At 31.7% G+C, this 18778-nt stretch overlaps 1 protein-coding gene across 1 annotated transcript; it reads left to right on the forward strand.

The window, feature by feature from the left end:
* Positions 1-7079: 7079 nt before the first annotated feature.
* Positions 7080-8286, forward strand: LOC100253485 (probable CCR4-associated factor 1 homolog 9). Its single transcript, XM_002271600.5, has one exon. It carries the CDS (start codon positions 7358-7360, stop codon positions 8192-8194), a length of 837 nt encoding a protein of 278 aa, XP_002271636.1. The 5' UTR covers positions 7080-7357; the 3' UTR covers positions 8195-8286.
* Positions 8287-18778: the final 10492 nt, after the last annotated feature.

Consider the following 18778-nt stretch of genomic DNA (forward strand, 5'->3'; position numbering starts at 1 on the left):
TATTTGTTTCCAAGCTTTTCTGTTTTCTTCCTTATTGGTAGTTAGATCACACTATGTTCACACTTAAATTTTATATATATTTTAAAAAATAAAATATTAAAATAAAGCTTTAATAATTACATTAATATTAATTATTTATTTTCAAATTCCATTTAATTTATTATTGAAAACAAAAAAAATCCATAAATTAAATATAAATATTATACTTATAAATATATTATAAAATAGATAAATTATCATTTTAATGTTAAATTCAACAAATTATCATTTTAATACTAAATAAATTTTCAATATCATATCTTATTATTATAAAATATCATAAATTATATTATTCATATATCAATTTGTTTATATCTCAATAATAATATATATTATTATTATTTTTTTATATCATTTTTAGAAGTTTTTCAATATTTCTCGATATACGCATAAAACCAAGATATTTTATAATATATTTATCAAAATTGATATTTTCATCCCTACTTCCATCTCCTACAATGTTCACCTTCTTTATCATCAGCTTGCAGTCCTCCATCATCCTCTCTCTTGCTACAACTCCAACAATGACAACACTTATCCTCAACTAGGTCATTGGCAGGTTGGAGCCCCACTCAGACCTAAAACCAAAACCAGGACTGAAACCAATACCCACCAAAGAGAACTAAAGGTTTGGGTACAAACAACACATCGTCACTTTCTCTCTCTAACCATTTTTTCTCTCTCTAGTATTTTTCTCTTAAAGTGAAATATAAATTTATGGGTTATTTGGTTAAAGAGGTCAAAATAACCTCCATATTTGTAAAAATAACTCATCTCTTAATAGGTACAATAAATGACCCGATTGAGACAAAAATACCCCTCCTTTTATTTCCCTTAAACACTTGCAACTTCTCTTCTTTTGCTTCATTTTATAGAACGTTCCTCATCTTAGAACAGGTCCTCATCTTTTCCTTCAGAAATTGAAAAAAAAAAATTATCATCTTCTTTTTCTACTTCATTCTATTCCTTTGGTACACAGAACAAAAAGTTCATATTTTCATCAGAAATCCTAGAAAATTTCTTGTCCATTATTCCCAAACTCTACAAAATTTCACCTTCACATCCTTTGTTTCATTCCCAATCCTTGGAAAAATTCTTATTATATTTTTGTCAAGTTATCTCATATTGTATTTTTAAGCATGAAGGAACAAATGAGTTCATTGAAGAGAGATAAGAGAAAGAGGTTTAAAATTGCGGTGAAAAAACAAAAATCTCAATTGCGAATAGAAGAGGAAAGTGAAGTAATGGAAAGTAAAACTATTGAGCAAAAATCCCAATTACCAACAAAAGAGGGAAGTGATTATGCTAAAGCGATCAGTGTAGTCTTCACATTTTATAAATTATTGGAATTTTTAGAGATGTTATACAATAGTATTTAAGTCCACTTAGGTTTATTAGTTAAATGTTTTTTAAAATTCAAGAATATTGAATTGTATTCGAAATATAAAATTATTATAGTTAAGTTTTTTGTTAATGCAACTCAACTGTAGTTAAGTTCAAGTTAATGCAATGATTGTCAACCTAATCATAGTTAAATTTAACCAATTAATTTATATGATAAAACTAAAACATTAACTTAAAATTTTAATCCATCATTCAAAAAAATTGTTTTAAGCATATATAGAAAACTTTCAATCCATCATGCCCTTATTAAAAAAAAGTGTAGATACGTGACTAAATCATCCCAAAAAAATAAAATAAAATAAAATTCTAACATTATTAAAGTGACTGATGAACTGGTTGTAAAGCGAATTCTTAGATGTTGATATTGCTCTCAACAATATTGACACAACTATGTTCATTTCTATAATGTAATTGGATTGGTTGTTTGCATGTTTTTCTATTATGTCTATAATCACCACATCTACCACATCTTGTGTGTTTAACCTTTCCACCTAAACGAATTCTTTTCTTTTTTTTTGCTCTTCCTTCTGGTCATTGACTTTTTTGTGGTAGCACAACTCTACAACAAAAGTCTTTCAGAATTACTCAATCTTTGTTATTTCTAGTAGGATATATAGACTTTGAGTATGAAGATATGAAGATATGAGTGATGGTGGAGTCTCTGTTTTTTACCTACAATGGTGAAGTGGGTTTTAAATTTTCAAGAAACATAAAGAAATAAAATGATAAGATAAAAAAGAAATTGTTGGTTGCTTGCATTTTTAACATCTCTTCTTGACCAATAATAAGGATAGATGAAACAATTACGAGAAATTAGACTTTTTCTTTGTAGGAAAACAAAGAGAATGAGCAACTAGATGATCGAATAAAAAAATAAAAACCTAATATGCTATAAATTAAAGGGAAAAGTAAAGTTGTCTTGGAAGGGTTTCTGAAGGAAATATGAGCTTTCTGTTTTGTGCACCAAAAGAAAAAAATGAAGTAAAAGAAAAAGATGAGAACTTTTTTATGGTTTCTGAAGGAAAAGATGAGGTGTCGTTTTGAGATGAGGAGTTATGTTGTAAATGAAGCAAAAAAAGAGAAGTTGCAAGTGTTTGAGGGAAATAAAAGAAGGGGTATTTTTGTCTCAATTGGTGATTTATTGTACCTTTTAAGATATGGGTTATTTTTGTAAATATGGGGGTTATTTTGACCTTTTTAACCAAATAACCCTAAATTTATTGTTTTTTTTTTGTTTAAATTTCTCATAGGGTTTTTCTTTCTTTTCTTTTTTCATCATTTCCTACAAATTAAGAGCTTAGTGGTGATGTTTATGGTGCACAGGGTGCGAACTAGGCACCCTTTCAAAAAAATATTCTCTACTATTTTGTATAATAAAAATCTATAAAAATCATTTATTTATTTTTCTCTTTTTCATTTTTAACATATATATATATATATATAAATTTATGTCTCAAATAAAATAAGTTATTTTATATTATAAAATATTAGAAAACTTGTGAATGATCGTTCGTATTAATGTAAATCTTTTTTTACTCTCTATAAAAGGAGGAGACCTACTAATATTTTTTTTTTCAATTTTTTTGTTAGCATTCTATTTTTTTCTTTCTCGATTTCTTCTCTTTCTACTTTTTTTTTTTTTTTGTACAAAACATTATCAACATGAGCCCAATCTTTGAAGACTTTTATAGTTTTTGTATGTACTTGATTCAAGTAGAATAAAAAGAAGATTTATTGTCTACATTAAATACTTCTTGATCAAATTTCACAAGAAGTGCTTTGAAGACGTCTAAATCAAATTTCATGATAAGGTATATTGTAACATAACTTCTTTTATTTTTTTATAATGGTATATTGCATGCAAAGATTGACATTCTAGTAAAGGTCATACCCATTTAAAAAACAATAAGAATAACTTATCAGTCTATAATTGATTAATATAATAGCCCCTATAGAGGCATAGATTGCCCTTGAACATGCACAGATTAGACAAATAGTTCTAGAAGAGGAACAACTTGAACAATAACTCTTAAAAAGGAATAGATACTTAGAAGTAGAAAGATCTTCACCAATTATGACACCAATTATGTTGTCATGGATAATATATCTTCCGTTTAGATGACTCTTGACATATAAGGAAATGTGAAGATTTCAAATCATGGATTGTATCAAAATGCTTACATAGAAATACTTGGCCAAGTTGAAAGAAGCATAAAATATTAGGGCCTAAAGTTTGATACTTAAAAATGTAAGTGTGATTGGATACGAATGGACATGAAGTTCAATATCAGAAGATGTAAAATCTATTAGATATAAATAACTTAAAATTTAATGCCTCAAAATGCTAAAATAGTTATAAATAGGTTAAAAGTTATAACCTTTGTTTCCTACAAATACCTTGTATCAACTCCTATGATGACTAAATTATATGGTTGATAATCCCTAAAGAACTTGATATATACTTTATGATATAGCTACAATATATTTTCATGGATATGCTAAAAAATTTTAAGGATTCAAAATGCATGAAGCAATCAATTCCCTAAATGATTAAAATGTCTAAAGCAAATAATTCCTTGAAGTACTAAAATGATTGAAGCAATGATTGAAAATCTGAAATCATATTGTAGATCAAGTCATGATGATAATATACTTGATCAAATTATGTTATTGTATGTATTAAAATGGAGGTTTGTAATTGTAGCAATCTTATTGGCTCTTGAAGACTTCATAACAATACTTAATTATTTAATGAAAGAATTTGAATTGAAAGATATTAGGAAAACAAAATTTTGCAAATCAGGCACCTTTCAAATGGTATGTGAGTGTATCAATCAAACATAGAGAATGTCCTAAAGTGCTTTCATATGGATATATCACATCAACTAAATTCTCCAATTATACCTCATTTACTAGAAGTGAAAAAGGGCTATTTTCATCCTAAAGAAAATAAATAAAAAATAATATATCCAAAATATCTTATCTCAATGCTATTAGTGCACTCATGTACCTTAAAAATTGTACATAACCATATATATTATTCTATATTAACTTGCTTGCAATATATAGATCTACACCAACTTAAAGACAATATTGGAATAGGATCAAAACATGTATTGTAACATCTTTATGGAACTTATAACTCTATATTTATTTGAAATGAGCATAATCTTAGTTAATGGGATATGTGAAAGCTGACTATCTTTCAAACCCCCCACAAAGCTTGATTTCAAATAAGGTATATATTTACTTATAGTAGTACAACAATACCATAGAGATCAATTAAGTAAACAATAGTAGTCACATTTTTAAATCATTTAGAGATTTCATGAAACAAATCGTGAATATGACTAAGGTTAGTAAATCAACATATTTAGGAAATCATGTGAGATACCCTCCATCATAATCAACTTGAGCAAATTAAAGTGGATGATAAAACTAAGCATATCTTCCTCAAATTCTTTTATACTCATGAACTCTAAGAAAAATGAAATTAATGTTTAGCTTATTCAATCACATGATAATCTGACATATTTATTCATAAAAACATTACTTTCAGTTTCATTGAAAAAGTTAAATACAACATTAGAATGTGAAAATTAAGAGATAGACCAGTTGAAGTGTTGAAAAAAACATAATCGTGTCTATATGAGGGGAACAATATTAATATGAATATGTTGCCTTTTTTTTTCCTTTCATCTAGATTTTGTTCCACTAGTTAATAAGGCAATTACAATGCTCAAATTATTTGAAGAATATTGCAATTTTTTTATTTTACAAGGGTTTCTTCTATTAGGTTTTTTTAATAAGGTTTTAGTAAGACAATATTCTTGTGATCATCCAAAGGGGAGTAATAAAATGAGAATTAATTATATTGTGAGAACTTATGGATAATAATCCATATTGATATAAATTTCTTATGACTCTATGTAAAAGGAGAAGACTTACTAATGAAATATTTTTGTCAGTTTCTTTGTTGGCATTCTATTTTTTTATTTCACAATTTCTTCTCTTTCTAATAATTATTAATCTATACAATATATAATTAAAATTTTAAATAATACCAATAATAACAAATTTAAAATAAATAAAATAATAAATAAGTAAATAAATAAAAACTAAAAAAAATGGGATGAAATTGTATAGAAAATAGAATAGGATGGGCATGTATAAAAAATTCTCACACTTATCTCATTTAAAGTTTTTTATTAGAATAGAAATAAGAATAAACTTATATAAACAGAACGAAACCAATATGAAACCATTGATATTGGACCCACCTGGTATTATCCTAAATTTAATATTTCCAAAAGATAAAAACTCTTAACACTTCTCAACCATAGAGGCCTTAAAAATTATCAAATTTTGTTTTTATAAAATTTTAAAAGCAACAAAATTGATTATCATTTTCGAAAGTAACTTATCAGCCTATTGAAATAAGTATTTGTTTTTTTTATTATTATTATTCTTTTAGCTTAAAAGCAAATCTTTCGAAAAGAAACTTAAAGAAGGACGGATAGAGCATGGCTTTTATTGGAATTGATTTTGGTTGGTTGAAGACCTCGTCGTTTGGGCGTGTGCCAAAATCTGCATTTAGAGAGACTGTGGTCAAGGGCACCGCCGCACCGCCAACGGTGAGTGAGCTTAAAAGCTTCCTTGTTGCTTCCTTGCCCTCAAATCTCAAAATAGTTGTTTGTCAGTTACCTAATGCCTTTGACATATCACAATCTAAGCAAATATTAAGATATTCATTCATTCCACCACGATTTTCATGCTTATTCCACTCATCGGTCATCATGATTCATGAGTCATGACCCACCGCCCTCTCTCTGTCTTTTCCTAATTTTACTACTGGGCTTCCGCTTTTCACTTTTACATCTTAACCCACACGACGCTACTTAATCGATATTATATATCGGATATAAATGTTAAATTTATATGTCGTAATTGTTAAAGAAGAAAATAAAAAATACGAGGAAAAGAAAATAAAAAAATATAAAATATAAATTATATATATTTATTTAAAATTAATAAATGTTTTATGTGTTTCTTTAAACTCATTCTATTTAATTTTTCTTATTATATAAAAATTAAATAATTTTAAAAAATTTTAATTTTTTAAAAAAAAAATTATAGTAAAATCAAACCTAAGAAAATTATTTTTTTATATTTTTTTCTTTATTTGATACTTTTCAAAACCAATCATAACCTAAGTTTTTGAATTTGGTTTCATTACAAAAGCATAAATAATTAAAATTGGAAAATTTAATTCCTACTAAGACTAATTGAAAACTATTTCATTTTATAAAAAATAAATATTCCTAATAACCCTGAGGTAAAGAATTGAGTGGGGGGCCCCAAAATGACAAATACATTGATGCTGCTGCCCACGGTCGACCTTTGTTCCAACTCCCCATATTCAAAACAAAACAAAACAAGCATGTCCACGTGGTCTACAGTCTACAAAGACCAAAGGCTGCCGTCGGCCACGACCCTGTACATTAGGAATATGTGGAATTGGGCGGATACCTTGATGACCTGGCACCTGGGCAACTGTCTAAATGTACAAGTAAATGAATGGACCCAGTCTCATCCTCTGCGTTACTTCTCCAGTCAAAATCCAAACGCGTTGAACTTGGATGTAGGAGGTAGGAACCCACCGCCCACTCCCCGCTATCTCTCTCTCTCTCTCTTACACTGAACTAAGTCACCCACATTGGACTTTCTCTCTCCTCATTTATTCATTTTCCCATCTTCCACGCAACATCCCCGCCACCACTTTCCTTGTGTATATAACCCATCCCCCCTCACCCCCACTCCCTCATCACTACCCATCCTCAAAAATTTCAACAACTCTTTTCTTCGATTTCTAATTTCTCATTTCTAATTTCTAATATTAAAAAGCCTCTGCATCATGTTTTCTGAAGATTCCGATTGTAATTCAAAACCCGTGATGATCCGGGAGGTGTGGGCTGAGAATTTAGAGTCCGAATTCGAGTTGATCAGCGACCTCATCGATCAGTACCCTTTTATCTCCATGGACACCGAGTTCCCCGGGGTGGTATTCCGTCCCTCCGGCGGTGAACAACAGTTCCGCCTGCGTCGCCCTTCGGATCACTACCGGTTCTTGAAGTCCAACGTCGACGCGCTCTGCCTCATCCAGGTAGGCCTCACGCTCTCCGACGCCAACGGCAATCTCCCCGATCTGGGCACCGGGAACAGGTTCATCTGGGAGTTCAACTTCCGGGACTTCGACGTGGCGCGTGACGCCCACGCTCCGGACTCCATAGAGCTCTTGAGCCGTCAAGGGATTGACTTCGACAGAAACCGGGAAGAAGGGGTGGACTCGGCGCGGTTCGCAGAGTTGATGATGTCGTCGGGACTTGTGTGTAACGAGTCAGTGAGCTGGGTGACGTTTCACAGCGCGTACGATTTTGGGTACTTGGTGAAGATACTCACGCGCCGGTCTCTGCCGAGTGGGTTAGAGGAGTTTTTAAGTATTCTGAGGGTGTTTTTCGGAACAAAAGTATACGACGTGAAGCACCTGATGAAATTCTGTGCAAGCTTGTACGGAGGGTTGGACCGGGTGGCGAGGACGCTGGAGGTGGACCGGGCGGTTGGGAAGTGCCATCAGGCCGGTTCCGATAGCTTGCTGACGTGGCATGCATTCCAAAAGATTAGAGACGTTTACTTTGAGAAAGATGGAACGGAGAAGTACGCCGGTGTCTTGTATGGATTGGAAGTATTTTAGAATTCATTATTCAATTATTTCTGGGTAAATTTTGTATATTAATTTGGGAAATTAGTGAATGATTGAAGAAATTCTTTTTTCTTGAGTAAAAACAATTGCGTATGGTTTGGAATGGACTTAAAAGATTATTCAAAGCGAGTGGTAAACATAAAAATTTGGTCATAATTGAATTTGGATATCTTGTCAAATTTGAATTTCTAACGCGTAAATTCCATGTGGCAATTGACTTAAAGAATGATATTCATATGTCAAAATAAAACGTGTGTGGGTAGTATGACTCGTTCGGCGTTTTGAATTTGTAGGTTTCGTTTGAAAACATTTTTTATTGCAGGAGTACACGTCAATGACAGAAGCCGCCGGCACGCTGATCGAGTTTGAACCCAATGAAGTATGAAGCAGGCTAGAAAGGGTTGAAAAGTCAGAGCTGACTCCAGAATTGAGGTGGACTAGTTTTACGATACCCAGGTACCATCCTACCCCAATTTTGTTGACGAAAATAAAAATCCTTTGGATAATGCTTAAAAAACATACCCGTATCTTTAAAATGTTTTTATTAAAATTAAGGATGATATTACATTTTTAAAATTTTAAATTAGGAAAAATTATGTTTTAGGTTCAATTGGACCCAAAAATTAAGGTTTGGTTCATAAAACGTGCATAATTAAGAGGAATGATATAAAATATGAAAAGACAAATATACCCTTCAAATTTCCATACGCGGCAAATTGAAGTTGTCATGTCAGATGTCCTTAAAATATGTTCAGAGATAAGATTTGGGTATTGTTTATGGAGAGAGAGGGTAAGCTTTGGGGAAGAAGAGTCTGTGAAAATCATTCAATTCGTCCAGTATACCTTTGCTTCGGGTCAAATAGATCTCAAAAGCAAGAGCTCCCATGAAGATCTAAAGTCGTTGCACCACTGGCAATAGATGTGGTCATCATGGTGGCAGTGGCCCAGCGAAGGTCAAACAGATGTCAAAAGCAAGAACTTCAATGAAGATCTATAACCGCTACACCACTGGTAGTAGATGTGGTCATCATGGTGGCGGTAGCCCAACAAAGGTCAAATGGATGTCAAAAGCAAGAACTCCCATGAAGATCTACAATTGTTGCAGTAGTGGTAATAGTTGTGGTTGTTGTGGCGACGGTAGCCCAACGACCTCTATTGAACATGAAAATATGCTAAATAGGGTATATGCCCTATTGGAGTGGTTTTGGGGTTAGTATAGTTTTTGGAATTGCAACCCACGTTTGTAGATGATTGAGTGTGTTTTTATTAGCTTTTTGGAATTGTCATAAATTTCTTAATTCTTTATATTTGGGACCCCATATGATTGAAACTCCTTTATGGTTGAGTAGGAGATTAATAATATGATGACCATTAGTTGAGGAACAAATTTATACTTTAGTTTTTGCCCATTTTATGAACCGAAATATTACAAACATGGTTAACTCATGTATGAGCAGACGTTCAGTTATAGTTATATCGAAATTCTGCAATTGTACAAAGTATTTACACTAAATGTACAAGGAAAATATGGTAACTATACAAGGACACCTATCTTGAAGGATTTCAAATCCTTTTGAAAATCTGGCTTACTCATTTCCCTAAGACTAAACGATGGGGGACATTCCTCATAGACATTCCTTGATCACACACGATGATGAATAGGATGACCTCATATATGCTCATTGGATGACCTACCGCACTAATGATGAATAGGAACCTAAATTGAGTTTAATTTTCCCTCTTTTCCTTAAGGCATGACATTGGAACATGGTTAACCCACCCATATGCACACGTTAAGTTATAGTTATGTCGAATTTTTGCCATTGTACAAGACATTTACACTAAACGTACAAGGAAAATATGGTAATTGTACAAGGGTGTACAAGGGTACCTGTTTTGAAGGATTTCAAATGATTTTTAGGAACTCACTCACTCATTTCCCTTTTCCAAGGATGAGAAACAATTCTCACACGTATGGGTTGATCACTTGCATCCCATGTATTTATTTAGCCTCATACATGTTCATTCGATTACCTTGTATTTGTAAATGATAATTAGAGAAATATATTTGGGTTCGATTTCAATTTTTTTTCCTTGTTCCTAAGTCATTACAATGGAAACATAGTTAATCCACCCATATGCACACATTGCATTATAGGTGTATGTAATTTGTGTAAGAGTATAAGGCATTTACACTAAGTGTACAAGATAAATGTGTTAACTGTACAAGGGTGTACAAGGTAAATATCTCTAAGGAGTTGAAAGGAATTTGAAGAAGTTGTGTGTACATTTCCATTTTCCAACGATGAAGGACATTCGTGACACGTTACTTGATCACACACTCATTCCATTCATTTTTGTGACCTCATACATGTTCATCATATTACTTACCACAATAATGATGAATAGAAACGTAATTTGGTATCAATTTCTGCACATTTTCCTCATTCATGACATTGGGACATGTTTAAACCACCCATATGGATTCATGTGTTGAAGGTGCATGGAGTTTGTGCGAGTGTACAAGGCATTTACCAAAAGTGTACAAGGCAAATATAGTAATTGTACAATGGTGTACAAGGGTACTTGTCTTGAAGGATTTGAAATGATTTTGAAAAACTTACTTGCTCATTTCCCTTTTCCAAGGATGAGAGTCATTCCTCACACATATTTGCCAAATCACGTGCCTCCCATGCATTTATTTGACCTCATACATGTTGATGCATAGTTGGGTTTGATTTCATTTTTTTACCATTTTTCCTGAGCCATGAAAATGGAAACATAGTTAACTCATCCATATATGCACACATTGCATTATAAGTGTATGTAATTTATGTTAGTGTACAAGGCATTTATAGTAAGTGTGTAAATGTGCTAATACAAGGGTGTACAAGGTAGTTATCTTGAAGGATTTCAAATGATATTAAGGAACTCACTCACTCATTTCTCTTTTCGATGGATGAGAGACATTCTTTACACATTATTTGCTACACACTCATTGCATGCATTTTATTTGATCATGTCCATGTCCATGTCCATTCCATTAGCTACCCTACTAATGATGAATATGAAATGAAATTGGGTTCAATTTTTCTTTCTTTTCCTTGATGGATGACAATGAAAATATTGTTAACACACCCATATGCACACTTTCATACTTATGTCAAAATTATGACACTATACAAGGCATTTACACTAAGTGTATAGGGTAAATGTACTAACTGTACAAGAGTGTATAAGGTAGTTGTCTTGAAGGATTTCAAATGATATTGAGGAACTCACTCACTCATTTCCCTTTTCCATGGATGAGAGACATTCTTTACACATATTATTTGATCATGTCCATGTTCATTCCATTAGCTACCCCATTAATGATGAATATGAAATGAAATTAGGTTCAATTTTTCCTTATTTTCCCTGATGGATGACAATGGAAATATTGTTAACACACCCATATGCACACTTTCGACACCTATGTCAACCTTCTACCACTATATAAGGTATTTACACTAAGTGTATAAGGCAAATATGCTAACTGTATAAGGGTGTATAAGGGTACCTATCTTGAAGTATTTTAAAGGATTTAGAATAACTCACTCACTCATTTCCCTCTTAAATGTCATCATCCACATTTTGCAACTCATTTTGTTTTTAGTAGTTTTAGCTTTTTTTGGACACTACAAAAAAAAAATAATGACATAAGAAATAATCAAGGTAGCACTGCATTCAAGATACGTAATACAACTAGAATGTGTAGCTTAGTTGCATCACGTTTGAGCATACCTAAAAATACTTCTTAACAACAAACATGATTGTGAAAGTTACAACACATCCAAGTAGAAAATGAGCAAGAAAGCTTGATTTCTTATTTTCAATCTTCTTTAATACTTGACCATCTACCAGTTGGCCACTAACCTGGTTAACTTGTTCATGCTTAGAGGATTCAATAAGTGTATCAGGTTTTTTCCATTAAGGCTCGTACATCACCCTAACCCCTATGGGTTTTATCCCTTCAAGTGCTTCTACAAGCTTTTAAACTTGGTTAGAATACATGGATTCTAACTCTACCTCCATAGCTTTTATTAAAGATGTGCATCAACATCTCTCATTACTTTATCGTAATCTGTGGAATCGATTTCATGATTCTTTAAAATGGCCTTGAAAGACTTTCCCAAATAAATGAATCGATCTAGTTGTATAACAACCCTGCCATTATGATAAGGCATCTATGTATTAGAAACGGGAATAGTTGGTGTTGGATTCTTAGTAATCTATGATGTTGTGGGAGTATCATCTAGATTTCTCAAATCGATCTCACTCCTAACCTTATTACTCACCTTATAGTCATTTTCCAAAAATCTGACATTTGTACTCACAAATACCTTCTGATTGACCTGACTCTAAAAATAATAACTTCTAGATCCTTTTGGATATCCAACAAACTGATAAACTTCTGATATTGGTTCCAACTTGTCTACTTTTGGTTTCAACACATATGTTGTAGACCCTCATATGCAAATATGGTGTAAACTAGGTTTACGACCCATCCACATCTTTATAGGAGTCAAAGGTACTGACTTAGATGGAACTAAGTTCAAAAGATATCTATCAATATCTAAACCATATCCTCAAAAGGATGTAGGTAATGTTGAAAAACTCATCATGGATCTCACCATGTCCAATAGAGTTCAATTTCTTCTTTTTGCCACTCCACTTTGATGTGGAGTACCAATAACAGTCAACTAGAATATAATCTCATGCTCCTTACGAAAAAATTCTAACTCATTAGACATGTACTCTCCATCTTGATCAAAATGAAGCACCTTGAGGCATTTATCTAACCGATTCTCCGATTCTGCCTTAAATTCCTTGAATATATTTAAAGAATAATATTTCTTATTCATAAGTTAAACATAATCATACCCAAAGTAATTATCGATGAAAATGATGAAATACTCATACCCAGTGTTTGAAAAATCACTTATTGGTGGTGGCCGATACGAAATCAACCACCGATAATTGGTCCAACAATTTTTCACTAGAAAATCGGTGAAATCATCGATATATCGACATTTATCGGTTAACCCAGGCCAAAAAGCTTAGGTTCAAGCCTGGTTGCCATTGGGCCAAGTTCCCACTTATTATTATATGATGATATAAATATGTTAAAGTTCATTATTAAAAAATAAATAAATAAATAAATTTAATTATTTTATTTTAAAATTTATTTAATTAATTAATAAATGTATAAAAACCATCATTATAATTTTCTTAATAAATATTTTTAATATCATTTATATGATAATTAAATATTAAAAAGTCATGTATGCATCATCATTTATTTTACATTATTGAGTGCATTTGAATTAAATAAATTATAGCTTTAATATTAATTGTATCATCATTTATCTCATTAATCCTATTTTAAAAAATTACTATCACTTCACTTTTAAATTTATATATTTATCCTTTTAATTTTTATTTAATTTTGAATTTTTTTATTTTAAAATATTAAAATATAAATTTATTCAAAAAAAATACTAAAATATAAAAATAATAATAATTAAGTTCTAATATTTTATAAATTAAAATTAATTTGATTAGACAAATAATAAATTATAAATACCGACATATCTTTGCTCATCAATATTTGTCTCTTTAACCATACCTATATCAATTACACTTACTTTAACTTTAACATGTGTATTTTTATTTATTTTATCATTTTTTGGAGTTTCTCCAAACATTTCCATGAATTTTGAATAATTTTCGTCTTATCAATATTTTTGTCAAAATATCCACCAACAGTTCTCCAATATATCCATAAAATCCAAGTACTGATATATCCGTGTTTACTGATATTTCAAACCTTGCTCATACCCACCACGTGCTTGGACGTTAAAAGCTTCACACACATTAGTATGCACTAACTTCATACATTCTTTAACTCTAACCCTTTTAGTAGTAAAAGGTCTCAATCATTTTAGCTTCTATACAAGATTCAAAAATTAGAAGGTCTTCTAGAACTAATGAGTGCAATGTTCTAGACTTGACCAGTCTTAGGATCCTATTTAGATTAATATGACCTAGGCATAGATACCATGATAGGTTTGATCAGTGCTAGGTACTTTCCTCTTAAGTAAGACATGATTATTTTCAACAATAGATAATAAAAAAAGTAGGAGTGATACAAAAAAAGTGTCAACCAACATACATGAGCAAATAAATGAATCATTTTTTTTAATATTTTTTTATTAAAATAAACCGAATAATCTAATCTATTTAAACTAGAAATTGAAATCGAATTCTTTCTAAACTTAGGTACATAAAGACAATCCTTGAGTTCTAGATATTTATTATTTTCTAATACTAAGTTTAACATCTCTCACTACCTGCACAGCTATCCTCACAGCAGATGCCAAAGTCAAGTACATTTATCCTTATTCAGCTTCCTCCTTAGTTAAAACCCTTGTAAAGAATTATAGATATGGTCAATGGCCCTAGAATCTATCCACCATGAATTGGTGGAATCCACCACTAAACACGATTTTAACTAAAAGTGAATAGGACACACCTTTTTTCTTCAAGCAGTCAAGGTATTTCTTTTTCCAATGGCTCTTTTTGCCATAGAATGGAACATTTACCCTTACACTTGCTCTTTTCTTTTCCAACTCTTTTCTTTCCCTATTTGGATTTCTTAAAAGAATTCTTCTTCTTCTTATTTTGGGAAGAACTTGTAGAATCTTTCACTTCCATGTAAATACCTTTAGGATCCTTGACAATCCTTTCAAACATCTAAAGTTCCTTCATTGGTTCTAGCAAGCTTATCATTAACTTATTCATAGTATAATTTCCTATAAGGTCTCTAGGATCATATCAACCTAGGTTTCCCCATAAATTTCAGCTTCAATGATCTTCATCTCGTTAAAGAATGCAATCATAGGAATCATATGATCTCTAACAGGAGTTTTTTTTTTTATCATTTTATTATTCATGATGATCCTTTGGGAAACTTGCCTAACTAGCCTACCCATATCACAAAACATCTTTTTTAGGCTTAGAAGAATCTCATAGATAGTGGCAATGCTCATGTGTTGTTATTGCAACACATTACTAAGAGACTTAAGTATGATATAACGAGTCTTTTCATCTACTCTTTACCACTAGGAATGAGCATCTTTCTCTTCCTTTGTGGAAAGCTCATAAGGAATAGGGGGAGCAACTTCCTGAGTTACCCCTTTCAACTATTATACTGTGACCACTATGTCCAGGTTTATTTTATAGTCAACTTATTATTAGTGAGAATCAAAGTACTAGGGTTATAAGACATGATTCCTATAATAAACAAAACATTTCATGCATTAATAAAGAAACTAAGCACTCAAGACAAATATAATAATAAATTTAGCAAAAATACAGTGCTCTCAAACTACATATATCCATGCAAGGTATTCTAATATCATAAGAATTAAGTCTACTTTAGACAGGTCATGATTCTTATTACTAGGTAGAGACCCTCTCTAATTAATCAATCTAACTTAAACCTTAAAAGGTTATCCTAAGGTATTGATTAACATAACTTTGTATTTAACTCTTAGCACATGGAAATGGGACCACTATAGGTGATTCTACCACTTTATGTCTAAGTTATATGTGTAATCAAGATCTTTGACATCAATGTTACGAAGTGAAGAGTTTCATCTTTAGAATTGGTCACTCCCACTACAAACATATACAGTCTTATGCTTTGAAGATAGTCTGTATCCCTTAATTCCTTGGGTCACCCCATCTTTAAGATAGTAATTGGCCCAAAATCAAGATATGCTAGATCTTAAAGGTTTTAGGCTCCCCTATGACCTGCTCTCATTAGAAAATAGACTTTGAGATCATTTTGGTAGCCATCTCAAAACAAATTTTCCATCATGAAAATTTCCAATATCCTTATTTATTATTTGAATTATGACTCTTGTGCCAAAAAAAAAAAAGGATTGTTTTCATATTCCTCATCCTTGAATTTTCCTTTTCAAACAAAATGGTTTTCTCATTTTCTAAGGGGGAAGAGCCTGAAGAACCAATTTAGATGTTGTTCTCCTTATCTCTAAGGGGGAAAGCTTGTAAAAGCACTTAACCTAAATAAAAGAAAGTTCCAAAAGGAATTTGAAATCCCAAATGGCAACAACCAACTCCTTAAATAAATAATAATGGAAAGTAACCTTATGAAATTTATTCTTTTAAGAAAATCCAAATTTTGAATTTTGAAAAGTATTATAAAATATTTTCAATTATTTCCTAACATATGCAATATATAAAATATAAGCATAAAAGGAAATAAAAAAATCAAATCTCATGTCCTTAGAGATCTTGTTGCTAATTTGGTAACCCAAATATTTGGATTTCCAAAATCCAAAAATACTACATTGTACTTGCAACAAAATATGGTTAGTGGCATTTACAAATGACCAATACACCCTGATTGCCAAACAACTATTTTGAGCGCTCGAGCACCCAAAATTATACAAGAATACTTGATGCATTCTGACACACTAGATATGATGTCACCCCTGGATACAACTTACCACTGCTAGATATATCGCGCGATCAATCAAGGTGCATAAGAGCTAATCCCACTGCTTATGCACTTCTGCAAAACTTTAGAACCCGAGAGTTATTCTTTGAGTTTTCCAACAAACGTTTTCTGCCAAAACAAAAAAAAAAAACTCTTTCTTTTGTTGCAAAGGAATGTGCATGATCGCCATGTGAACATCTAGATTGCTTGCAGACTCTCAGAAGATTACATAGAAAGATAAAAATCGGATTTTTACACCAAAATCCTATACTCTAATGATTTGGAGTTTACATATCAATCTATGAAAAAAAAAATGATTCTTTACATGATAACAAAAATCCTATGCCCCTTATGAGGCTTACAACCAATCTAAAGAGTAATAAAAACAATCCAAATAATACAACCCCAACAACAATCACAATTATGATAATCATATTGTAAGAAGATCATAACATAGAATGCACATACGTTATCCCTAGGGCTATAGGATAAACAAAACACCCTACAAAACCACTATTAGCACAACTTAGACAAGTTCTAACATGCTTACTAAATTATGGCTCCGACGCCAGTTGTAGGAAAACCGTGGATCACTCTGTTTCACAAACCCAAATTAGGTTAGGAAAATGTAAAACTATCCTAGGTTTTTCTAAATCATATGCATAGTAGAAAAATTGCATTTTTAAATCTTTAACAGGATTCAAAAATACTAACAAAAATCATACTTAAGTTTGGATGTCCCTAAATCAATTTCACACGATGAAGATGAAAATCACTATCATAAGAAGTCTTGTAGACTAGAAGTCTTCTACCCGATGACTTGAACCTTGATCTTAGCACATTTCCAGTTGAGAGAAAGAAAGAGTGGAGGCTATGACTCTCTTTCTCTCTAAAGTTGAAAGATGGTTCCATGGGAAAAGTTATGGAAACCTTAACCCCTAATAGGGTATTTGTAAGGTTCCTAACTGAGCTTTAGTGACTTGAGTCCACTAAAGGCTTGGGTCACTTAATCTATCCTAAAATCGGGTTTAATTGATTAATTAACCTAATAGGACCTACTGATTAATCAATTAACCCAATAAGGCCTACTAATTAATCAATTAACCCAATTTAGAGACCTTGTTCACTTATCCTTGTGTAGCCTTACATAATTACCAAAATGCCTTTATCCACAAAAGTAAATTTAAAGTCAATCCAACCCTCATAACCCGTTTTAACAAGATATATGAGCTTAAAACGAGGACTGCTAGGACCCATAGGAGTATCGGTTTCCTTAGAATCCAATTCTGAAGTTAATTTAATTGAACCCCAATATCCTATGTAAATAACAACAAGACACCATGTGCTCAGGTCTGTGACCTACTATCCATTGTATTTAATCTCCCCATGAACTAGAGTTCATAGTCTAACAAGGTGAAAACTATTAGTCTTTCAAGACTACCTCTACTGATCTTAAATTACAAATCCTCTTATTATGTATTCAATTGACATGTTTTATCTCTTAAAGAACTACTATGGTCATTGCTAACTTTAACACAAACTCAATATTCTCTCAAAATTGAGAGACTACACAATGAACCAGCTTAGTAAAGTCATGACTACTTGATAGCCTTAAGTCATAACTCACCATAGATCGTGTTTAATCTGTAACCATACACACTAGTGCACTCACAATGGGAAACTCATCTCAATGGCTAAGACCAAATACCTTTCCAATTAGAAGGTAGTGTACCACAACTTCTGATGGGTTGCCTAATCCCATAAATTGATTGTAAACATGTCATCTATTTGCAAGGAACTCATCACTTGGATCTTTCGTGCAACTTCTAATATACCAAAGTCACATACAATGCAAAAAATGCAAGCTAGAATGCTTACAAGGTATAATACATAAAATTATGATAGATAAAAGTAAACTAGAACTTTATTAATAAATAATAAAATCCGAAATTTATTACAACATGTCATGTTTTTAAGGGTTTTATCCTAACACTCCTATTATGTGACCA

Source organism: Vitis vinifera, chromosome 6, assembly GCF_030704535.1.
Source record: "Vitis vinifera cultivar Pinot Noir 40024 chromosome 6, ASM3070453v1".
NCBI classification, from domain to species: Eukaryota; Viridiplantae; Streptophyta; class Magnoliopsida; order Vitales; family Vitaceae; genus Vitis; species Vitis vinifera.